The sequence below is a fragment of the Heterodontus francisci genome, chromosome 38 (assembly GCF_036365525.1).
Source record: "Heterodontus francisci isolate sHetFra1 chromosome 38, sHetFra1.hap1, whole genome shotgun sequence".
Taxonomy (NCBI): domain Eukaryota; kingdom Metazoa; phylum Chordata; class Chondrichthyes; order Heterodontiformes; family Heterodontidae; genus Heterodontus; species Heterodontus francisci.
Genome location: NC_090408.1, coordinates 7,827,672 through 7,850,556, shown reverse-complemented (window position 1 = coordinate 7,850,556; position 22,885 = coordinate 7,827,672). Strand labels below are relative to the sequence as shown.

Genomic DNA, 22,885 nt, shown 5'->3' with positions numbered 1-22,885 from the left:
AAGTGCTGGAAAATGTTCAGCAGGTCTGGCAGCATCTGTGGAGAGAGAAGCAAAGTTAATGTTTCAGGTCAGTGACCTTTCAGCTGATCTGAAGCGTTAACTTCACTTCTCTCTCCACAGATGCTGCCAGACCTGCTGAGTATTTTCCAGCACTTTTTGTTTTCATTTCCTCCATCATCATCCCTGGGTATGTCCTGTCCCACCAGAGATTCTGTGATTCTGTGAGATGGCGGAACAGTGGTTATACAGTCAGGAGGGAGTTACCCTGGGAGTCGTCAACATTGATTCCAGCCCCCATGAAGTCTCATGGCATCAGGTCAAACATGAGCAAGGAACCCTCCTGCTATTACCACCTACTGTCCCTCTCAGCTGAGGTCTCCATATTCAACACCACTTGGAACATACAAATTAGGGGCAGGAGTAGGCTATTCGGCCCCTAAAGCCATTCTAGAAGATCATGGCTGATCTGTTTGTGGACTCAACTCTACTTTCCTGCCTACCCCCGATACCCTTTGACTCCCTTATTTGTCAAGAATCTGTATCTCTGCCTCCACCACTCTCCAGGGAAGAAAGTTCCACAGACTCACGACCCTCAGAAAATATTTCTCATCTCGGTCTTAAATGGGAGACCCCTTATTTTTAAAACTGTGCCCCCTAGTTTTAGTCTCTCCCAGAAGGCAAGCATCCTTTCAACATCCACCCTGTCAAGTCACCTCAGGATCTTACATGTTTCAATAAGATCACCTCTCATCCTTCTAAACTCCAATGAACACAGACCCAACCTGTCCAATCTTTACACATAAGATGACCCTTTCAGCCCAGGAATCAGTCAAGTGAACCTTCTCTGAATTGCTTCCAACACAATTAAGGAGACCAAAAATGTACACAATACTCTAGATGTGGTCTCACCAATGCCCTGTACAACTGCAGCAAAATGTCTCCACTTTTATATTCCATTCCCCTTGCAATAAATGATAACATTGCATTTGCTTTCTTAATCATTTGCTGTACCTGCATACTAACCTTTTGGGTTTTGTAGACTAGGGCACCCAGATCCCTCTGCATCTCATTCCATAATATGCCGCTTTTCTATTTTTCCAGCCAAAGTGGACAAGTTCACACTCTCCCACATTATACTCCAACTACCAAATCTTTGCCCGTTCACTTAACTTATCTATATTCCTTTGCAGACTCATGTCCTCTTCACAATTTACTCTCCTACCTATCTTTGTGTCATCAGCAAATTTAGCAACCATACATTCTGTCCCTTCATCCAAGTCATTAATATAGATTGTAAATAGTTGAGGCCCCAGCACTGATCCCTGTGGCACTCCACTAGTTACAGATTTCCAACCTGCAAATGACCAATTTACGCCTACTGTTTCCTATTAGTTAAACAATCCTCTATACCTGTTAATATGTTACCATGAGTTATTTTGTTTAGTAACCTTTGATGTGGCACCTTGTCAAATGCCTTCTGGAAATCCAAGTGCACCACATCCACAGGTTTCCCTTTATCCATGTTCTTGTTCCTCCCTCAAAGAACTCTAATACATTAGTTAAACACGATTTCCCTTTCACAGAACCATGCTGACTCTGCCTGATTGCATTGAGATATACTAAATGACCTACCATAACCTCCTTAATATATTCCAGCATTTTCCCTGACAGATATAAAGCTAACTGGCCTGCAGTTTCCTGCTTTTTGTCTCCCTCCTTTCTTGAATAGCAGAGTTACATTCGCTTTTTTCCAATCTAATGGGACCTTTCCAGGGTCTTAGGAATTTTGGAAAATTATAATTAGAACCAATGCAGCCACCTCTTTTAAGACCCTAAGATGAGGTCCATCAGGAACGGGGGACTTGTCAGCTTTTAGTTCTAATAACTTTCTCAGTACCCTTTCCCAGGTGATGATAATTTTGTCCAGTTCCTCCCTCCCTTTCAGCTCGATTCACAATTATTTCTGGGATGTTATTTGTATCCTGCACTGTAGTGAAGACCGATGCAAAATATTTGCTCAATTCCTCCGCCAAGAAGCACTAAGGACAAGGGCACAGAATGTACTCTGGATGGAGGACTTCAATGTCCATCACCAAGAGTGGCTCGCTAGTACCACTACTAACCAAGCTGGCTGAGTCCTAAAGGACCTATCTGCCGGTCTGGGCCTGCAGCAGGTGGTGAAGGAAAAACTGACTTGACCACCATAGCAGAAGGTGGAATATGAATTCAATTAATTAAAAAATCTGGAATTAAAAAGCTAGTCCAAATGATGGCCATGAAACCATTGTCAATTGTTGTAAAAACCCATCTGGTTCACTAATGTCCTTTAGGGAAGGAAATCTGCTGTCCTTACCTGCTCTGGCCTACATGTGACTCCAGACCCACAGCAATGTGGTTGACTCTTACACGTCCTCTAAAATGGCCTAGCAAACCACTCAGTTGTATCTAACCGCTAAGAAGTCAATAAAATGGAATGAAACCGGACGGAACACCCGACCTAGGCACCGGAAACGACTTCGGCAAACCCAGCCCTGTCGGCCCTGCTAAATTCTCTTTACTAACATCTGGGGGCTTGTGCCAAAGTTGGGAGAGTTGTCCCACAGACTAGTCAAGCAACAGCCTGACAGTCATACTCACGAAATCATACCTTACAATGTCCCAGACTCTGCCATCACCATCCCCGGGTATGTTCTGTCCCACCAGCAGGACAGACCCAGCAGAGGTGGTGGCACAGTGGTATACAGTAGGGAGGGAATTGCCCTGGGAGTCCTCAACATCGACTTTGGACCCCATGAAGTCTCATGGCATCAGGTCAAACATGGACAAGGAAACCTCCTACTGATTACCACCTACCGCCGCCCACCCCCCCCCCCCCCCCCCCCTTCAGCTGATGAGTCAGTACTCCATGTTGAACAGCACTTGGAGGGTGGTAAGGATGCAGAATGTACTCTGGGTGGGGGACTTCAATGTCCATCACCAAGAGTGGCTCAACAGCACCTCTACTGACCAAGCTGGCCGAGTCCTAAATGACATAGTTCCTAGACTGGGTCTGCGGCAGGTGGTGAGGGAACCAAGAGGGAAAAACATACTTGACCACGTCCTCACCAATCTGCCTGCCACAGATGCAACTGTCCATGACAGTATTGGTAGGAGTGACCACCGCACAGTCCTTGTGGAGATGAAGTCCCGCCTTCACATTGAGGATACCGTCCATCGAGTTGTGTGGCATTATAACCGTGATAAATGGGATAGAATGCGAACAGATCTAGCAATGCAAAACTGGGCATCCATGAGGCGCTGTGAGCCATCAGCAGCAGAATTGTACTCAACCACAATCTGTGATCTCATGGCGCAGCATGTCTCCCACTCTACCATGATCATCAAGCCAGGAAACCAACCCTGGCTCAATGAAGAGTGCAGGAGGGCATGCCAGGAGCAGCATCAGGCATACGTCAAAATGAGGTGTCAACATGGTGAAGCTACAACCCAGGACTACTTGCATGCCAAACTGCGTAAGCAGCATGCGAAAGACAAAGCTAAGCGATCCCATAACCAACGGATCAGATCTAAGCTCTGCAGTCCTGCAACATCCAGCAATGAATGGCGGTGGACAATTAAACAACTACCTGGAGGAGGTGGCTCCACAAATATCCCCATCCTCAATGATGGGGGAACCCAGCACATCAGTGCGAAAGATAAGGCTGAAGCATTTGCAACAATCTTCAGCCAGAAGTGCCGAGTTGATGATCCATCTCGGCCTCCTCCTAAAGTCCCCAGCGGCAGCACAGTGGCGCAGTGGTTAGCACCGCAGCTTCACAGCTCCAGTGACCCGGGTTCAATTCTGGGTACTGCCTGTGTGGAGTTTGCAAGTTCTCCCTGTGACTGCATGGGTTTTCGCCTGGTGCTCCTCCCACAGCCAAAGACTTGCAGGTTGATAGGTAAATTGGCCATTATAAATTGCCCCTAGTATAGGTAGGTGGTAGGGGAATATGAGGAAGGTGGGGATGTGGTAGGAGTATGGGATTAGTGTAGGATTAGTATAAATAGGTGGTTGATGGTCGGCACAGACTCGGTGGGCCGAAGGGCCTGTTTCAGTGCTGTATCTCTAAATAAAAAAAAATAAATAAATCACAGATGCCAGACTTCAGTCACTTCTATTCACTCCGTGTGATATCAAGAAACAACTGAAGGCACTGGATACTGCAAAGGCTATGGGCCCTGGCAATATTCCGGCAATAGTGCTGAAGACCTGTGCTCCAGAACTTGCTGCACCCCTAGCCAAGCTGTTCCAGTACAGCTACAACACTGGCATCTACCCGGCAATGTGGAAAATTGCCCATGTATGTCCTGTACACAAAAAGCGGGACAAGTCCAACCCGGCTAATTACCGCCCCATCAGTCTACTCTCAATCATCAATAACGCAATGGAAGGTGTCACCAACAGTGCCATCAAGCAACACTTGCTTAGCAATAACCTGCTCAGTGACGCTCAGTCTGGGTTCCGCCAGGGCCACTCAGCTCCTGACCTCATTACAGCCTTGGTTCAAACATGGACAAAAGAGCTGAACTCAAGAGGTGAGGTGAGAGTGACTGCCCTTGACATCAAGGCAGCATTGGACCGAGTATGGCATCAAGGAGCCCTAGCAAAATTAAAATCAACAGGAATCGGGGGGAAACACACCACTGGTTGGAGTCATACCTAACACAAAGGAAGATGGTTGTGGTTGTTGGAGGTCAATCAGTTCAGCCACAGGACATCACTACAAGAGTTCTTCAGGGTAGTGTCCTCAGTCCAACCATCTTCAGCTGTTTGATCAATGACCTTCCCTCCATCATAAAAGTCAGAATGCTCACTGATTACAGTGTTCAGCACCAATCACAACTCCTCAGATACTGAAGCAGTCCATGCCCACATGCTGCAAGACCTGGACAGCAATCAGGCTTGGGCTGATAAGAGGCAAGTATCCTCAATTGCCAGGCAATGACCATCTCCAATAAGTGAGAATTTAACCATCTCCTCTTGATGTTCAATGGCATTACTATCATTGAATCCCTCGCTATCAACATCCTGGTGTTATGAAAACCTCACATTGTTATGGCATGACTGCTCAGGACAAAGCTCCCAATCAAAATATATGATTCTGACTGTGATGGGAGCAACGCACTGTCAATTCAGTCCCGCTGCTCCACAGGTCACATCATACATACCTTTAAGCTTTCCAAAATCAAAGAAAGCAGCAGCCGGATTGAAACAACCCCCAAATGAGGCGAACTAAACCAGGTATCTTTCGATATCAACAAATTAAATGTTTATTAAAAAAACTTTAAAAATCTTAAACACGAAGATAAACCAATATCTAAAGACCTTATAACTTATTTAAAAATTTAACTCCTGCGTTCGCATACATATACTCAAACTAATAGTATTTTTGTTGTTTAATTAGTTCCCCAAACAAATAGAAATAACAATAAAGTCTTTGCAGATTTATGTTCCTGATGAAATGGAATCTGCAATGCAGAAACAGTTCAAGGTTGCTTGAAGTCTTTGCAGTTGTCCGATGGGAAAAAAAAAAAACAGGGTCTTCAATGGACGGACATTCAGCAGTCCAGTTCAGGAGTTGAAGTGCTACTCTTTTTCCAGCGATGAACACAGCAAGATCAACAATTTGCTATTTTTTTTAAGCAATTAATATAGCTTGACTTTTCAGAATACCGAGAAATAAACAAACTAACGTCTCTTCCTTCAGTTTAAATTTGTCTGAGCTCTTTCAGGTGCTAGCATGCAGCTGAGTCCGTCTGTCTCTGAACAAAACAGTTTTTTGCCAGCCAGTTTCAAATCAAACTGCAACATTGTATGTCCGGTTCTCCCTCTCTGTAAGGTTGTATCTAGGCAACCAAGATGCACTTTCACTAAGTAACTTATGCAGCTGGCTGCCTTAAAGAAGTGATCTTTTGCTGCCTTAAAGATGTACCACAATATTTCCCAAGGGAAAGAAAACAGGATGACAACATGCCAAATGGGAAATATCAATTTCATCGATTGGAACTTTGCCCGAGACTTTTACTGGAAGCTTTTACAAATAATGTTTTAAAAATAAAAGCTAGCAGCCAAGATGGCCAATGCATTTGCACATGAACCATTAACGGAGCAGACTTGAAACAAACATGATTGTTCTGGTTAGGTTGAGTCAATGGGATGCTCTCTGATTCAATTACCTCATTAATACAGTCGTCAAGAGCCATCGACATACAGACTCTGAAAGAGCCAACCCCCCACCAAGTATGTCTGGACAGCCTGAGGGAAGAGCCTTGAATGAGAAAATTTCAGAAGAACCTCATTAAAGTACAGAGGTGGTCATGTCGTGAGACTGCTCGTGCAACTCTAGGAGATTGTGAGTTGTGACTCAGACAGCAGAACATTAACTGAGAAACCATAAAGGAGGCAGCAATCTCATTCTCTCTCTCAAATACAGATCCAGAGAAGGCCCAGCTACAACTGCTAAAGCCTCAAACCTACAGACCAGCACAACCAACAACTTGGGGACAATGATTTAAACCCCCTCTTCTGCCTTCCGGAGCCTGAGAAGCAAACCTACAACTTTGCACGTGGCCCAGCAAAGACTTCAGGACTACAATTTCAACTAAGAGACTGCTGAACTGTATTTAAATTCTATTTATTTCAGACTCTACTCCAACCACCCTACTCTGTTTCTCTCTAATTTATTTGTGTGTGTGTGTCTCTCATGTGAATGTGAGCATAGCATATTTTAGTAATATTAACCGGTTTAGAGTGTTAAGGATAATAAAGAACAAAGAACAGTACAGCACAGGAACAAGCCATTCGGCCCCTCCAAGCCTGCTCCGATCTTGATCCCTGCCTAAACTAAAACCTTCTGCGCTTCCGGGGTCCGTATCCCTCTATTCCCATCCTATTCATGTATTTGTCAAGATGCCTCTTAAAACGTCGCAATCGTACCTGCTTCCACTACCTCCCCCGGCAGCAAGTTCCAGGCACTCACCACCCTCTGTGTAAAGAACTTGCCTCGCACATCTCCTCTAAACTTTGCCCCTCGCACCTTAAACCTATGTCCCCTAGTAACTAGGTGTGACCTAGTCCAAGGGGAGTCTTTGTGGAAACAGGGAGTGGGGGAGGGGAGGGAGACCTGCCCTGTGTCCTGCACCGTGCTGTGTCCTGCACCTTGAGCCAGTCCTGCCCAGGTAACCCAGTCCAAGGGAAGTCTTTGTGGAAGCAGGGAATGGGGGAGGGGGACCTCCTGCCTTGTGCTGTGTCCTGCATCTTGAGCCAGTCCTGCCCAGGTGTGGCCCAGTCCAAGGGGAGTCTTTGTGGAAGCAGGGAGTTTAAACCCAAGAAAACCTGTCAGATTGGTTCTTTGTCAATTATTAGAGGAACAAGAGCAAGCGCTCACTGAGGTGGTAAGTTAAATCACTGTTAAAAAAGGATAAACCCTGTTGCAGTCAAACCAGAGAAGGTATGAAAGGGGAGCCCGAGACCCCTCCGTCACCTGGTCATAACACCATTGACCAGAAACTTAACTGAACAAGTCATATAAATACCATGGCGACAAGAACAGGTCAAAGGCTGGGAATTCCATGGCAAGTAATTCACTTCCTGACTCCCCAAAGCCTGTCCACCATCTACAAGGCACAAGTCAGGAGTGTGATGGAATACTCTCCACTTGCCTGGATGGGTGCAGCTCCAACAACTCAAGAAGCTCGACACCATCCAGGACAAAGCAGCCCGCTTGATTGACACCCCATCCACCACCTTCAACATTCACTCCCTTCACCACTGACTCACAACGGCAGCAGTGCGTACCATCTGCAAGATGCACTACAGCAACTCACCAAGCCTCCTTTAATAGCGCCTTCCAAACCTGCAACCTCTATAACACAGAAGAACAAGGGCTGCAGGCACTTGGGATCACCACCACCTGCAAGTTCCCTCCAAGCCACACACCATCCTGATTTGGAACTATATCTCTGTTCCTTCACTGTCACTGGGTCAAAATCCCAGAACTCCCTTCCTAACAGTACTGTGAGTGTACCTACACCACGTGGACTGCAGTGCTTCAAGAAGGCAGCTCACCACTACTTTCGTGAGGGCAATTAGGGATGGGCAATATATGCTAGCCAGCAACATGCACATCACCTGAAAGAATTTAAAAAAAAGGCCACCAGACTGCAAATTAAACATTTTTGGTAGGACTTGGCACGGGTTCTTTTTATACTGCAACCAGCGAGCCCCAGTCTGGGGCCAGACACTGCCCCCCTTCAACCGCAACTGATGGTCTTGTTACCACAGCCCTCACATATGTATATTTTGAATGTACTTTTGGGTTTGGGTTAAATCGTCCACCGCCCACCCTACCTCACACTCTGGCTGCAAAAGTCCTTTATGAGATAGACTGCATAAAATATTTTATATGACTGGCAGGTATTACGATGAACAGAAAAGTTCTATTCCAACATACAAGTGATTTGTCTTGATAGTAATTAGTTTCATAAATATAGTTATGCATGGGGACAGCTATGGCAGCTTAATCGTATTCGTGCTGTTCAAGCAACCTAGAGATCGCAAGTGCATAATCCCAGCAGAGAAAATTAAATCCAAAACAAACAATCTGGTAATTTGTGATCTAGCACTGGATCAAACGGCCATAAAAGCTACCAGTGTGCTGCCGTCCTTCAGGGAAATGAACCTGCCACCCCCCAAAGCTGGTGTGGTCTACACGTGCCTCCAGTCCCACACTTTCAGGTTGACCTTTATCTTCTGAACAACCAGGGACAGTCAGTGCAGCTCACATCCCAAGAACAAATTTTAAAAGACTAACCAGAAAAGAGTCATTTATAAATGGCTGCTTGCACTTTCCAATATTATCATTGTGATTTGATAAGAGGCTGATAATCTATGAGATAGTCTCACAAAGCAACCCAATGAACTCATGCTTTCCTGTGTCACTGAAGTGATGAGAATGAGGAAGGGCGTGAGCTGGATACTGGGTGCACGTCCCATATGAAATAAAAGTTATTCTTAAATTATTCTGAGAGACAGAATTCCCTCCCTAAACCTCTCTGCCTCTCTGCCTCTCACTCCTGTTCCTTAAAACTTTGACAAAGTTATTTGCACTGTCCTAATATCTCCTTATGCGGCTCAGTATCAAATTCCATCTGATAACGCCTGTGAAGTACTTCAGGACATGTTACTGTGTTACATGCACTATATAAATGCAAGTTGTTATTACTTGAAGTATTCAGTTCTCCTTCAACAGTTCAGGTTCTCACAAGCACAATAATGGACACAAGGTTCTGGTCAGAGTGCAAGAATCTGTTTGGAGTTTAATGTCAATGGGGGGAGATATTTTAAGCAATTCAGACAAGCACAAGCTTTGCACGTTCACATACAAGCTCAAGGAGAGGATGTTATTCAACTCTAAAGCACTGTATTGACCAGCTGAAAGAACACAAATAGTTCTGTGCGAGACAGAAACTAAAGAAGTACCTTGTGACAAATACAGCAGTGTCGACAGCTGGGAAGTCATCTTTCCCACCAGGTACCTGGTTATTCCCCAGATATTTCACTCCAAATTCCTTGTACTGCCAATGACAAAAGCTCTCCAGCGACTTCTCTCCATGATGGCCAATTATGAGTTGTTCCTAAGAAAAGGTTTTCAAAATGTATTATGCAAAAAAAGGAAAATCCAAAGCTACTTGAAGCAAAAGAAAAATCACTGCCAAAAAAAAGTGATTTTTAGCTTTTAAGAATAAATGTACTGAAAAATTCTACAATGTGTAACTAACTGGTTGCTTAGCAACTGTAGTTTGGTGTAGAAACTTTAAAAAATTTGGATTGATGTGGTATGAAATTGTTTTTGTTATTCAAAAGGAATTTAAAAAACGACTTAACATTTTTATAGATTAAAATGCTGAGCTTTTCTAATTAAATTATACAAAATAAACCCAATGTGATCTCTCATCACTCTCTGAATACTAGCCAGTCATGTGACCATGGGTTGCTATTATGATTAATGGCAGATGTTGTGATGGGTGAAATCCAAAAGGTTTTTTTTGTTAAGCAAGGGTATTTAGGGTTACAGAACCAAGGCGGATAGATATATACAGATCAACCATGATCTAATTGAATGGTGTAACAGACTCAAGGGGCTGAATGGCCGCCTCCTGCTCCTATTATACTTACCGGACGTCTGTGAAGCAAGACTAGTTTGGTCACTTGAATATTGATCTTGATTCCCAAAGTGTGATGCTGAAACATGTTGTATACCTGTCAAAATGAAATGTAATTTTCAGCTGCAATGATAACAGAGAAAGGAGGCAGACTGCACGAACAGGTTAACACATCCAACCATAGCCACACTGAGAAAGGAAAACTAACACTATTGTAAACTGTCACAACCATCACATTAGCAGGGTAGAGAGGTGGAGGGTGGGGGTGAGAGGAGAGTGAGAGGGAGGGTGGGGGCAAGAGGAAAGCAGGAGAGGGCGGGTGAGGGAGCAGAGAGGGCAAATAGCAGCAGAAAGACCGAGGTCAGGATCCTGCGACAAAGCCTCTGCCAGCGCTGGTCTCAAGTTCAGTGTTCAAATCATGCCTTGTGATTCTTTCATTTTCACTCCTTCCCTGTGTGCAAATTACCTCACTATTAACAGCATCTCTCCGCTGCAGCACCGAGCTGACAAGTTAGGAAATGTCTTGGCCAGAAAGCAAGATTTACACATTGATTTCAAAGCCTCATTGTTGGTACCTCAGGGGCTCAGTTCGACCAGTCAATGCAGCACTCACCCGGCAGGGCAAAGGGCAGGGCTTGACTATCAGTGGAGATACCGAGAGCACAGGGTCAACATTCCCAACCAGGCTGGAGCATGCCCAAGTAGCTTAGAAGTAATGGGTGATAATATCTCCTAGATGCAGTTCCAAGAAAATAGCACTCTCTGTAGCGGGGGTGGGGAGGGAAAAAAAGACAACTGATGGTATGTGTTTCTTGGACACAGTATATCTCAAAAGTGACAGCGGACAACGAGCGACTCTATCTGGTGCTCCCAGCAGGGTAATTGCGGGCATGCAGCATTATATTAAACAGTCTACCCAAGGAAGATCACCTCTTAAAATAAACAACTGTGTGCTCAATCCCAGCAGAGAAGTACAGGAACAGTTTGGCTCACATCAGCATTGGGGACGACTCACAGAGCATGGCAACGAAACTGATTGCGGCCATTCCACCCTATACAAAGCTTCAGCTGAAGCCCAAAGATAAGGATAATATCTCATCTCACATTTGCTATTTCCATCAGCGGTAACCCAAATAAACAGATGTCACTACGATCAGAAAACCACAATCAAAGTTGGGGGAGGGGTGTGGAGGAGAGCTTTAGGGAGGAAATCACAGAGCATGGGGTCCAAGACAGATGAAGGCACAGATGCCAATGGTGGAGCGAAAGGGGAGGGTATACAAGAGACCAGAGTTGAAGGAATTGAGATAAAAAACAGAAAGTGCTGCAAATACTCAGCAGGTCTGGCAGTATCTGTGGAGACAGAAGCAGAGTTAAAGTTTCAGGTCTGTGACCTTTCATCGGGAATTGAGAGTTGGAGGGAAGTGGATTGCCATGGTGGAAGAGGTTACAGAGCCAAGGAGAGGTCAGTTACTACTGGCTGTAGGCAGACAGCACAAAATTGCCCTAACTTTGCCACAATTGGATATCTCACTCTAGTAGGTTTTAGCATGGTTGATGTTGGAACTGCAACATTGGTGCAGGACAGGCTGCTTTTCTGAGATCGCAGTAGATCAAAGGGAGCTTTACTCCACATCTGGGAGTGCCTGATTGTGACTAATTGGAAAGCATTCTATTCCCAACTCTGACATCCCTCACTTCGATGAATACAGAGAGCACATAAGGGAGAAAAAGACAAACAATGCAGAGTAATGGGTATAAAGGAAGTATTTCTTGTTTTGTCACTCAGGGCAGCCCAGTGTTTAATCAGGCATTGGGCCTCTCATTAGTTAGGGGCCTATGCTAAGGCCCCTTCTAGGTGTCCATCCCACACCCCTGAAAAATGGTCTGACTTTGGGTCGGATGCTTTTCAGGGGTCTTCGAGGCACTGGAAGCTCTGTCCCAAAATTGGTCCCTTTTGCACCAATTGTAAAATAGTCATGAGGACCAATCTCAACCTGTTATGTCTGCAGCAGCAGCTACATGAGAGACTGCCCTTGCCATTCTATTGAAATACTAGGCTCCTGTGAGTTTGTTTTGAATCGATCTTTATTTTGATAGCTCAGCGTTGGAAGAGGTACATTTTTGCATTTACTTTATTCCATACAAATTTCTTTCTCTCCCATCTTCCAACGATGGGTAGTTCAGCTGGTGTTCACTTCTCAGTTTACTGGTTAATAATTCTCTCCATCAGGTTATAGCTTAAGCAACAGTCTAGTGGAGCGTGTAATAAAACCAGCAAACTAAATATAAATGAGGGTTTGCCATTGATCCCTGGGCATGGGAGGTATTGGACAGGTAGAGGCACGTTGCGGGTCGCAGGAAATGAGAGCTCACTTACAAGACTAGGCCAACATGCTGAACCCAAGAAAAACAGATGGAGGAAAAATCCCCAAAAAAGCAACAATTCAGGATTTCTGTGTTTCCAACCACAGCCATGAAATGTGAAAACCCTGAGCTCCTGTTGGTAAAGCAGCAAATTGCACACTGAAACATAGCATTCAGTTCTAGTAACTATTTATTGACAATGTATCAGGAATAAACTTGTGCCCATTTATAATACTGCTTCACTTTAACTACTGTTTATTTTAACTAATGTTTCACACTCTACAAACCTATTCTAATTAGCTTTTCCTGTTTCTCAATTTGAGAGATATTAATATTCCTATCCTTACCTGACTATATGGCATTAATAAAAAAAAAACTATTTCGTTCATTAATCTTCCTGTTACTGACTCGCTGCCAAAATCACAGAGTTCCTTTAACTAGCAATGATCAATAAAAACATACTTTATACATAACTGGATTATGGGTCATTTCATTTAATCATAGGAATCAATCAGAACTTTTGGTCTTTACACTTTAAACCTGCAGTTAGAGCGCGACCAGTCAGAACATACCAACATACGAATTAGGAGCAGGAGTAGGCCTCTCGGCCCTTCGAGCCTGCTCCGCCATTCAATAAGGCTGAACTGATTACTCTACATTTCCACCCCCTTGCTTATCAAGAATCTATCTACCTCTGCCTTAAAAATATTCAAAGACTCTGCTTCCACCACCGTTTGATGAAGAGAATTCCAAAGACTCATGACCCTTTGAGAAAAAAATTACTCCTGACCTCTGCCTTAAATGGGCGACCCCTTATTTTTAAATAGTGACCCCTAGTTCTAGATTCTCCTACAAGGTGAAACATCTTTTCCACATCCACCTTGTCAAGGTCCCCCAGGATCTTAAATGTTTCAATCAGGTCACCTCTTACTCTTCTAAATTCCAGTGGCTACAAGCCTAGCTCTCCAATCTTTCCTCGTAAGACAGTCCGGCCATTCCAGGTATTAGTCTAGTAAACCTTCTCCGTACTGCCAACTCATTTACATTCTTCATTAAATGAGACTAGTACTGTACACAGTATTCCAGATGTGGTCTCACCAATGCCCTGTTTAGCTGAAACACAACCTCCCTACTTTTGTATTCAATTCCCCTCGCATAAATGATAACATTCTATTCACTTTCCTAATTACATGCTGTAACTGCATACTAACCCTTTGCGATTCATGCACTAGGAGATCCAGATCCCTCTGCATCTCAGAGCTCTGCAGGTGTAAAGTGAAAAGCACTTGGACCGGAGGACACTCTGTCCTCCCAGTTCCAGAGCCAACTTGCCATTGTCGTCTCAAAGCGGTCACACGTACACTCCAGACTCAGTCACCTTCCCAATTGGAATTCTTCCCTTTGGGAACTGAAAGTGTTTGAATCGGTTTCTGTGCTCAGACTGTGGATGAACATGTTCCATCACTATCACAGGGCTCTGCCAAAAAACAGGAGAAACTCCTGCAAACTCCCTCCTAAAACCTCTCTTCATTGAGAGATGACTTTGCAGAAACAAATTTACATACAAGATGTAGCAATGACGAGGATAGTTAGAGGCTTCGGGAAGATATAGACAGGATGGTGAAGCATGGCAGATGGAGTTCAATGTGTGAAGTGATGTACATTGCAAGGACTAAGATGGAAGGACGGTGTACTATAAATGGCAGGATTTTGAAAAGTGTCGATGAGCAGAGACACCTTGGTGTCCATATGCACAATTCCTTAAAGTTGTCAGGACAAGCTGACAAGCTGATAAAGGCAGATGGGTTATTTGGATTTATAAATAGTGTAATAGAATATAAAAGCAAAGAGATCATACTTGAATTTTATAAATCACAGGCTAGGCCTCAGCTGGAATATTGTAAACAATTCCAGGCACCGCACTTCAGGAAAGATGCAAAGGCCTTAGAAAGGATAAAGGAGGTTTACCAGGATGTTCCCAGGGATGAGGACTTCAGTTATGAGGAGGGGTTGGAAAAGCTCGGACTGTTCTCCTTGGAACGAAGAAGGTGAAGAGGTGACCTCAGAGTTTTTCAAGATGATGAGGTTTTGATAGAGTAACTAGAGAACAACTATTGCATCTGGCGAATGGGCGGCACAATGCGCAGTGGTTAGCACTGCAGCCTCACAGCTCCAAGGAACCCGGGTTCGATTCTGGGTACTGCCTGTGCGGAGTTTGCAAGTTCTCCCTGTGTCTGCGTGGGTTTTCGCCAGGTGCTCCGGTTCCCTCCCACAGCCAAAGAATTGCAGGTGATAGGTAAATTGGCCATTATAAATTGCCCCTAGTGTCGGTAGGGAATATGGGATTACTGTAGGGTGAGTATAAATGGGTGGTTGTTGGTCGGCACAGACTCGGTGGGCTGAAGGGCCTGTTTCAGTGCTGTATCTCTAAATAAATAAACCACAGATTCAAAATCATTGGACAAAGATCTAGAGGGGCGAGGAAGAGAAATGTTTTCACTAACTTGTCGGGATCTGGAATGCTCTTCCTGAAAAAATGGTGGAAGCTGACTCCATAAATAATTTTCAAGCAAGTAGCACGGGTACTTGAGGATGAGGAAATTACTGAGTTATGGACAAAATGTAGGAATATGTGGCTGCTCCTTCAATTAGCCAGCAGAGGCTAATGGGACGAATGGCCTTCTTCTGCACTGTAAGTTTCTATGATTCAAAGATAATAAAGACCAGATCCAGATGCAATGCCTGCAGTGAATCTGAAATGCTGTGCTGGCCAGACCTCCTTCCACCACCGCCACCGCCGCCCCCTGCCAGCTCTGTCATCGTTTCCTTCTGCCCCACTTCACCTGCCAACTAGAAACCCTGCAAAACAGGTCCTGAAGCATATCCTCCGAGCAACTGGTCTCCAACCCAGAACCCTTCAGATTCAAGCCACCCCATGACAGCCCCCCAACCCACCCCTCAACCGAGGTGCCTTCGAGGTAAAGGTTTGAGTCAAAGAGATACAATGAAACTGTTCAAAATAATTTGCATTTTTTCTTTAGCTGCCATCTTATTTTGTAGGTCATCTCATAGGACAGTAACAAAATAAGATATTAAACATTACACTTACCCTACTTAAAAATGCAAATGTGTGAAGTGCACCAGGGTCAATATGTGTCCCCCTGTGATGGACTACAGCTCTCTGAATGCACCAGGTGAGCAGAAATCTTGTTTTCCCTCCATCTTGGAATGCGTAATGCAGAAATAGCCCACACATGAACACTCTCTTTTGTAGAGCATACTCACGAACTCTGCAGACACAAACAGTGAACACCAGGGAGAGACAGACTGGGAAAGGACCTGCCAACTTCTTGGTTATATTGGAACTGGAGCAGCAAAATGAGTCCGGAGGCCTCATTTGATGCTAATCAGCGAGCTGCCAGCGCGACTCACACCGTTTATTGGCAGCTCAACGGATTGGTGGGGGTGCGTGGGGAAATCGGGCCTCAGTGACACCATTTAAAGGCAGTCTGCATCCATTAAAGAAGAGGAGCACTTGGCTGCTGTCAGGTCAGTCAGACAGACATCGCTCTCAGTCATTGCTCTAGTCAAGATGGCAACTGGAGGCCCCCCCGCTCCTCCTCCTGCAGCTAAAAGTTGCCTGGGTCAATACGGCGCCTGGTGCAATTCCAATGCAGTTTGCATGAGGCAGATCATGACGACATTCACAGGTCTTACACCAGAAATCTATAGAATTCCTTTCCCTGTATGGCAGTTTGGTTCTCACTAATTCTCCATTGGAAGAGTGGGGCTTAAGCACTATAAATCCTGGCACATCCCACAAAGCACCATTCTTACTGTCAATCTAAAAATTATGCATGAGTTGTACACAGGTGCATGCCAGGAGCTGAATCCCTTAAAGTGACACCAGAGTGCCTCCATATTAAGCAAGTAGTGTCCAGAAAACACTCATTTAATAAAACCATACAAATCAAGTTAAAGCTCATCACCTGCACATGATGGAAGTGAAACATGGATCAGTTCTTACCCTCCCGACAACAAAATTTAGCTTGCTAAATACTTCTGTGAAGATAACGCCCCTTTGACAATACATAAGGGAAATGTTTTGCCTCATTTGAAGTCCATAGCATGGTGTACCTGGTAGCCATGCAAACACATTGGAATGTGAGAAAACACATGTAGTGCCATAGACTGCACTGGAGAATAGAACAGGGCACCTTGTGCTAGTAATCACCGCAGAGTGCCAGCAGCTCACAACCATCACATCCCAATAGTTTAGTTCTTTTCTAGAATTGACTGCAGCAACTAATTAATCTCTGCACAGAGTTCTTCCACATTTGATCTATCTGCATGTTCTACGTATAACAGAGTATTCAAGTGGATGAATAACAAATTGGAGCTGTTCCTTAAGCTTTATCCATTTGTGCATGCAAAAGACCATTGACTTGAAGTTTATGTTTGTATTCCACCATCTCCTCCATTCCCTCCACATATTTGAAGTCCCTCATCCCTGGTATCTTCTAGTAAATTTAATCTGCAGCCACATGGTGAGGAATGTGGGTGGTTCCCACTGTTCATCTGCCACCTGACCACAGCAAGTGTTTTTGTTATTGGGGTTGAACCATTTCGTGTTTTATTTGTGAAATAAACAGAGTGACAAGTTTTCTTGTAGGTTTAAAACAGAAGAGTAATTATTTATTGAGCAATATGCCTTATCCTGAAATTCTCTCAAATCGCACCTACTCACATTCACTCAGGCGCGCTTGTGCGCGCACAAACACACACACGAGGAGACAGACAGAGAGAGAAAAGGGGTAAGTGGTTTTGAGTAGGGTAGGTTTCGGCCGTCACTGTAAACCTGTTGAATTCTCTCTTAAGTCAGATTCTCGTTGGTCGCAGGCCTGAGGTGTTTCTATGTTTTAGTTTAGAGATACAGCACTGAAACAGGCCCTTCGGCCCACCGAGTCGGTGCTGACCATCAACCACCCATTTATACTAATCCTACACTAATCCCATATTCCTACCACATCCCCACCTGTCCCTACCACCTACCTATACTAGTGGCAATTTATAATGGCCAATTTACCTACCAACCTGCAAGTCTTTTGGCTTATGGGAGGAAACCGGAGCACCCGGAGGAAACCCACACAGACACAGGGAGAACTTGCAAACTCCACACAGGCAGTACCCAGAATTGAACCCGGGTCGCTGGAGCTGTGAGGCTGCAGTGCTAACCACTGCGCCGCCATGTTTCTCTCTATTGAAAATTCAGTTGAAGATAGTGGATCACTTCTAATTCATTGCTGCATAAGTAAAGATATCGTATTCTACAGCAGGGCGCATCCCTTCTGGCTTGCTGGATTTATCCTAGCATCTTAGCTGGAAACACGCGTCTAGGTGATGCTTGTTTCTGGGTGTCTCTTTCAGTTCAGGGAGAAACCTTTAACGTCAAAAATAGTTTCACATCTTTGCCTCTGTTGGGAGATGTGGATCTCCCTCCCTGTGGTGACCAACAGTGGTCTAGGATGTCACTACTTCACACCTTTTTTGTTTCAGAAGAACCCATTCAATTCAAAAGTGCCTCTTGATGGGTCCAGGTTCAGAATAATCCAGTCATGATGTTTCTACTTTATACTTCCTTTGTTTCAGAATCATTCAATTCAGGAATGTTTCAGGATGGGTGTAATTGACACCTGCCAGCTCAAAAGGTATTCCTTTGTCCCTGTCAGACAATTTGAATATACAAAGGCCAGGTAGTTTACTTTTGGCAGCCATTTATAGCAGCATTGTCTATATTTTAAAAAGGTAAAGTCAATTTTTATAACTCTTCAGTTTTACTCTATCTATTCCATTGCCACACTTCTTAAATGCGTGACAATCCTCTCTAAGGTCTTGACATCCTTCTGAAAGTGTGATGGCCAGAATTGAACACAATACTCCATGAGGGGCCAAACCAGTGTTTTATAAAGGTTTAGCCTAGCTTCTTTGTTTTTGAAATCTATGCCTCTATTAATAAAGCCCAACATCCCACAATTTTTCCCAAAATATGCCTCATCAGCTTGTCGTGCCAGCTTCCCAGATTTGTGTACATAAGCCCCAGGTCGCTCTGCTCCTGCATCCACTTTAATTTTGTATTATTTATTTTTTATTGCCTCTTTTCATATGTCCTTCAAAATGAATCACTTCACATTTCTCCGCATTAAATTTCATCTGCCAAGTGTTTGCCCATTTCACTAGTTTATGTCCACCTGATGTCTACTACTATTCACCTCATTCTTGATGAGTTTTGTCTCATCTGTCAACTTTGAAGTTATGTCCAGTATAGCCAAGTCCAGGAAGATAACATAATACAATATACCACATAAAAGGCTAGTTAACAAAATTGGGGCTCATGGAAAAGGAGAGTCATGTCAGCTTGGATAAAAAAATTTGGCTTAAGGACAGAAAACAGCGTGTTGTGATAAACAGCTGTTTTTCACACTGGAGGATGGCAGACAGTGGTGTTCCAGGGAGAGGCAATATAGACTTAATGGCACAGTTCTAAAGAGTGTAAAGGGACAGAGGAATCTGGGGGTTCATGTGCACAGATCTTTGAAGGTGGCTGGGAATATTGAGAGAATGGTTAGTAAAGCATATAGAACCTTGGGCTTGTAAATAGAGGTATTGAATACAAAAGCAGGTAGGTTTTGCTGAACCTGTATAAAGCTCTGGTTGGGCCACAACTAGAGTACTGCATCAAGTTCTGGTCACCACACTTTAGGAAGGATGTGAGGGTCCATGAGAGGGTGCAGAGGAGAGTTACCAGAATGGTTCCAGGGATGAGGGAATTTAGCTACAAGGTTAGTTTGGAGAAGCTGGAGTTACTCTCCTTGGAGCAAAGGAGGCTGAGGGGAGATTTTATACGGGTGTACAAGATTGACAGGTTTAGACAAAAGAAAAACTATTCATTAGCTGATGGCACAAGGACGAGGGGACACAGATTGAATATTTTGGGCAAGAAATACAGGGAGATGGGAAGAACTTTTTCACAGCAAGTGGTAATGACCTGGAACACTCTGCCTTTGGCTCTCCTTCCACCATCCCTCTCAATCAATGATTTCATAAAGAAATTAGATGGGCACTTGAGGGCTTACAGGGATAGAGTGGGGGAATGGGACTGACTGGATTGGTCTTTTTTTTTTTTTAATTCATTCATGGGATGAGGGCATCGCTGGTTAGGCCACCATTTATTACCCATGCCCCCGAGAAGATGGTGATGAGCTGCCTTCTTGAACCGCTGCAGTCCATGTGGGGTAGGTACACCCACAGTGCTGTTAAGGAAGAGAGCTCTAGGATTTTGACCCAGCAACAGTAAAGGAACGGCGATATAGTTCCAAGGCAGGATGGTGTGTGGCTTGGAGGGGAACTTGCAGGTGGTGGTGTTCCCATGCATCTGCTGCCCTTGTCCTTCTACGTGGTAGAGATCGCTGGTTTGGAAAATGCTGTCGAAGGAATCTTGGTGCGTTACTGCAGTGCATCTTGTAGATGGTACACACTGCTGCCACTGTGCATTGGTGATGGAGAGAGTGAATGTTTGTGGATGGGGTGCCAATTAACTGGGCTGCTTGGATGGTGTCGAGCTTCTGGAGTGTTGTTGGAGCTGCACCCATCCAGGCAAGTGGAAGCTATTCCATCACACTCCTGACTTGTGCCTTGTAGATAGTGGACAGGCTTTGAGAAGTCAGGTGGTGAGTTACTCACCACAGGATTCCTCTGACCTGCTCTTGTAGCCACAGTATTTATATGGCTACTCCAGTTCAGTTTCTGGTCAATGGTAACTCCTAGGATGTTGATAGTGGGGGATTTGGCAATCGTAATGCCGAGTGTCAAGGGGAGATGGTTACATTCTCTCTCATTGGAGATGGTCATTGCCTGGCACTTCTGTGGCACGAATGTCACTTGCCACTTATCAGCCCAAGTCTGGATACTGTCCAGGTCTTGCTGCATTTCTACATAGACTACTTCAGTATCCGAGGGGACGCGAATGGTGAACATTGTGCAATCAACGAACATCCCCACTTCTGACCTTATGATTGAAGGAAGGTCATTGATGAAGCAGCTGAAGATGGTTGGGCCTAGGACACTACCCTGAGGAACTCCTGCAGCGATTTCCTACAGAGAGCTAGCATAGACTTGATGGGCTGAGTGTCCTCCTTCTGTGCTGTCATGGCTCTCTGACTCTAATTTAATCATTAAACAAAACATTCATGTGAATAACTATTCACATCGGTTTCCTCAGATATAAAAATGGGGATGGGTTTTAACACTGCAGCTGTCAAAAGAACAAAGAATAGTACAGCACAGGAACAGGCCATTCGGCCCTCCAAGCCTGCGCCGATCTTGACGCCTGCCAAAACTAGCACCTTCTGCACTTCCGGGGCCCATATCCCTCTATTCCCTTCCTATTCATGTATTTGTCAAGATGTCTCTTAAATGTCGCTATCGTATCTGCTTCCACCACCTCCCCTGGCAGCAAGTTCCAGGCACTCACCACCCTCTGTGTAAAAAAAAAAAAAAAAAACTTGCCTCGCACATCCCCTCTAAACTTTGCCCTTCGCACCTTAAACCTATGTCCCCTAGTAACTGACTCTTCCATCCTGGGAAAAAGCTTCTGACTATCCACTCTGTCTATGCCACTCATAACTTTGTAAACCTCTATCATGTCGCAAAAGGAATTGCTCAACAAGTTCATTTCCTGCCCGCTAGAGACAGCAGGAGGGCTGCACTGATATTAACTGGTGGGTTTTATTTATATACCGTTGGTCACTTACACCCTAGAGCGGGTGCGAAGAGGGTGCTGAACAGCTAAGCGCTGATCAGGCAGTCCTTGGCCAGCCCTTGGCTTCCAATTAAGTGGCATTTAAGTAATCCCCCATGATTGACCTGGAGAGGGACACTGATTGCTGGCAGTGCACACTGGTGAGTTATACATGGTTATTTTTTTTTTTTTATCAGCGCACTGCTGATAAAGGGAAGTAGCATTCATGGAATTGGAGGTACTGCTCCCTTTGTACAATGGTGAACGATCACTGCAGTAACCTAAAGCCACCAGAAGGAAGATTAGGGGTAGATTTGTGTAGATTTGGTATGAGCCAGAGGGTCATAAGTTACAAGTCTGTCCCTAATTCCTCACATGATGAGCCCTGCGATTAGCATGACCATTCGAAGATATGAAAAGAGACGAGAGGGGGTGCAATTGGAGGGAGGCAGATTTCACCACTCCCATGTCCACCCCCCTCCCTCCAGTCGCCTCACTGCATTGAACTGTTCATGAGTTGTCAGCTGTGGCTCAGGTGGTAGCACTCAGTTAGAAGGTTGTGGGTTCAAAGCCTAGATTATGTGCTCTGGTCTCTGGAGTAGGACAACACTCAAACATAGTACTGAGGGAGTGCTACACTGTCAGAGATGCCATCTTTCAGATAAGGCATTAAACTAAGGCTTTGACTGTCCTCTCAGTCGGATGGAAAATATCCCATGGTACTATTTTGAAGAGCAGCAAGGGTGATCCTGACCAAAATTTATCCTTCAACCAACATCATGACAACAGTTTACCTGATTATCACACTGTGGATCTTGCTGTGCACAAAGTCTGCCGTGTTTCCCACATTACAACTGTGACTACACTTCAAAAGTACTTGGTCGTCAAGGTTCTGAGGTTGTGAAAGGCTCTATATAAATCCAAGTGCTTTTATTTTTCTTTCAGTCATGAACAGTACCAGGGAAAGGAGACCAAAAGGGCAGCAGAAACTGTGATAGAAAAGAGAACAAAAAGAATCTTATAAAACAAAGTATTGTAGCAACCTGTCACCATCCTGAATATCAGTGAGTAGCCTTTCAGAGCTTGCCAGGTGGAAGGTATTACCAGCTCTCACCATCATGCATTTCAATAAAATCCAGGCCAAACTTGGACACAAGATAATCAAGAAACCTTTTCCAATCACTTATCACAAGTCCTTTTTTTAAAGCTGACAATTCAGTATCTCCTGATCCAAAGTGCACTGCAAACAATCCCTCGCACAAAGCAGTACACTGTACTTTACAGATGTCACATCATAGCTGAAGGGCTTCAGCTGACATCTGGCCTGTTTTGAGTGCATTACTCTTCCTGCACTAGCCAGGATTCAACACATATTAAGAACGCTGGTGTAAGGTTTCATTGTACAACTGATCTGCTTCCAAACAAAAAAAGGGAGTGTCTGCCCCATACATTTTGCCTCTGGAAGTTGTCTTTGATGAAATATATTCCCAACTGCCACAGGCCAGGGGAGTTTCCTTC

The 22,885-nt window shown here is 44.5% G+C and overlaps 1 protein-coding gene across 1 annotated transcript in view; it reads right to left on the bottom strand.

Moving 5' to 3' along the window:
• The window catches only part of adamts17 (ADAM metallopeptidase with thrombospondin type 1 motif, 17), a 679,121-nt gene that overhangs the window by 575,243 nt on the left and 80,993 nt on the right, over window positions 1-22,885 (bottom strand). The window contains exons 5-6 of the mRNA XM_068017704.1: window positions 10,217-10,300; window positions 9,521-9,675 (exon numbers count right to left, since the gene is read on the bottom strand). Coding sequence (XP_067873805.1) covers window positions 9,521-9,675; window positions 10,217-10,300 — 239 coding nt within the window. The remainder of the gene's footprint in view (window positions 1-9,520; window positions 9,676-10,216; window positions 10,301-22,885) is intronic.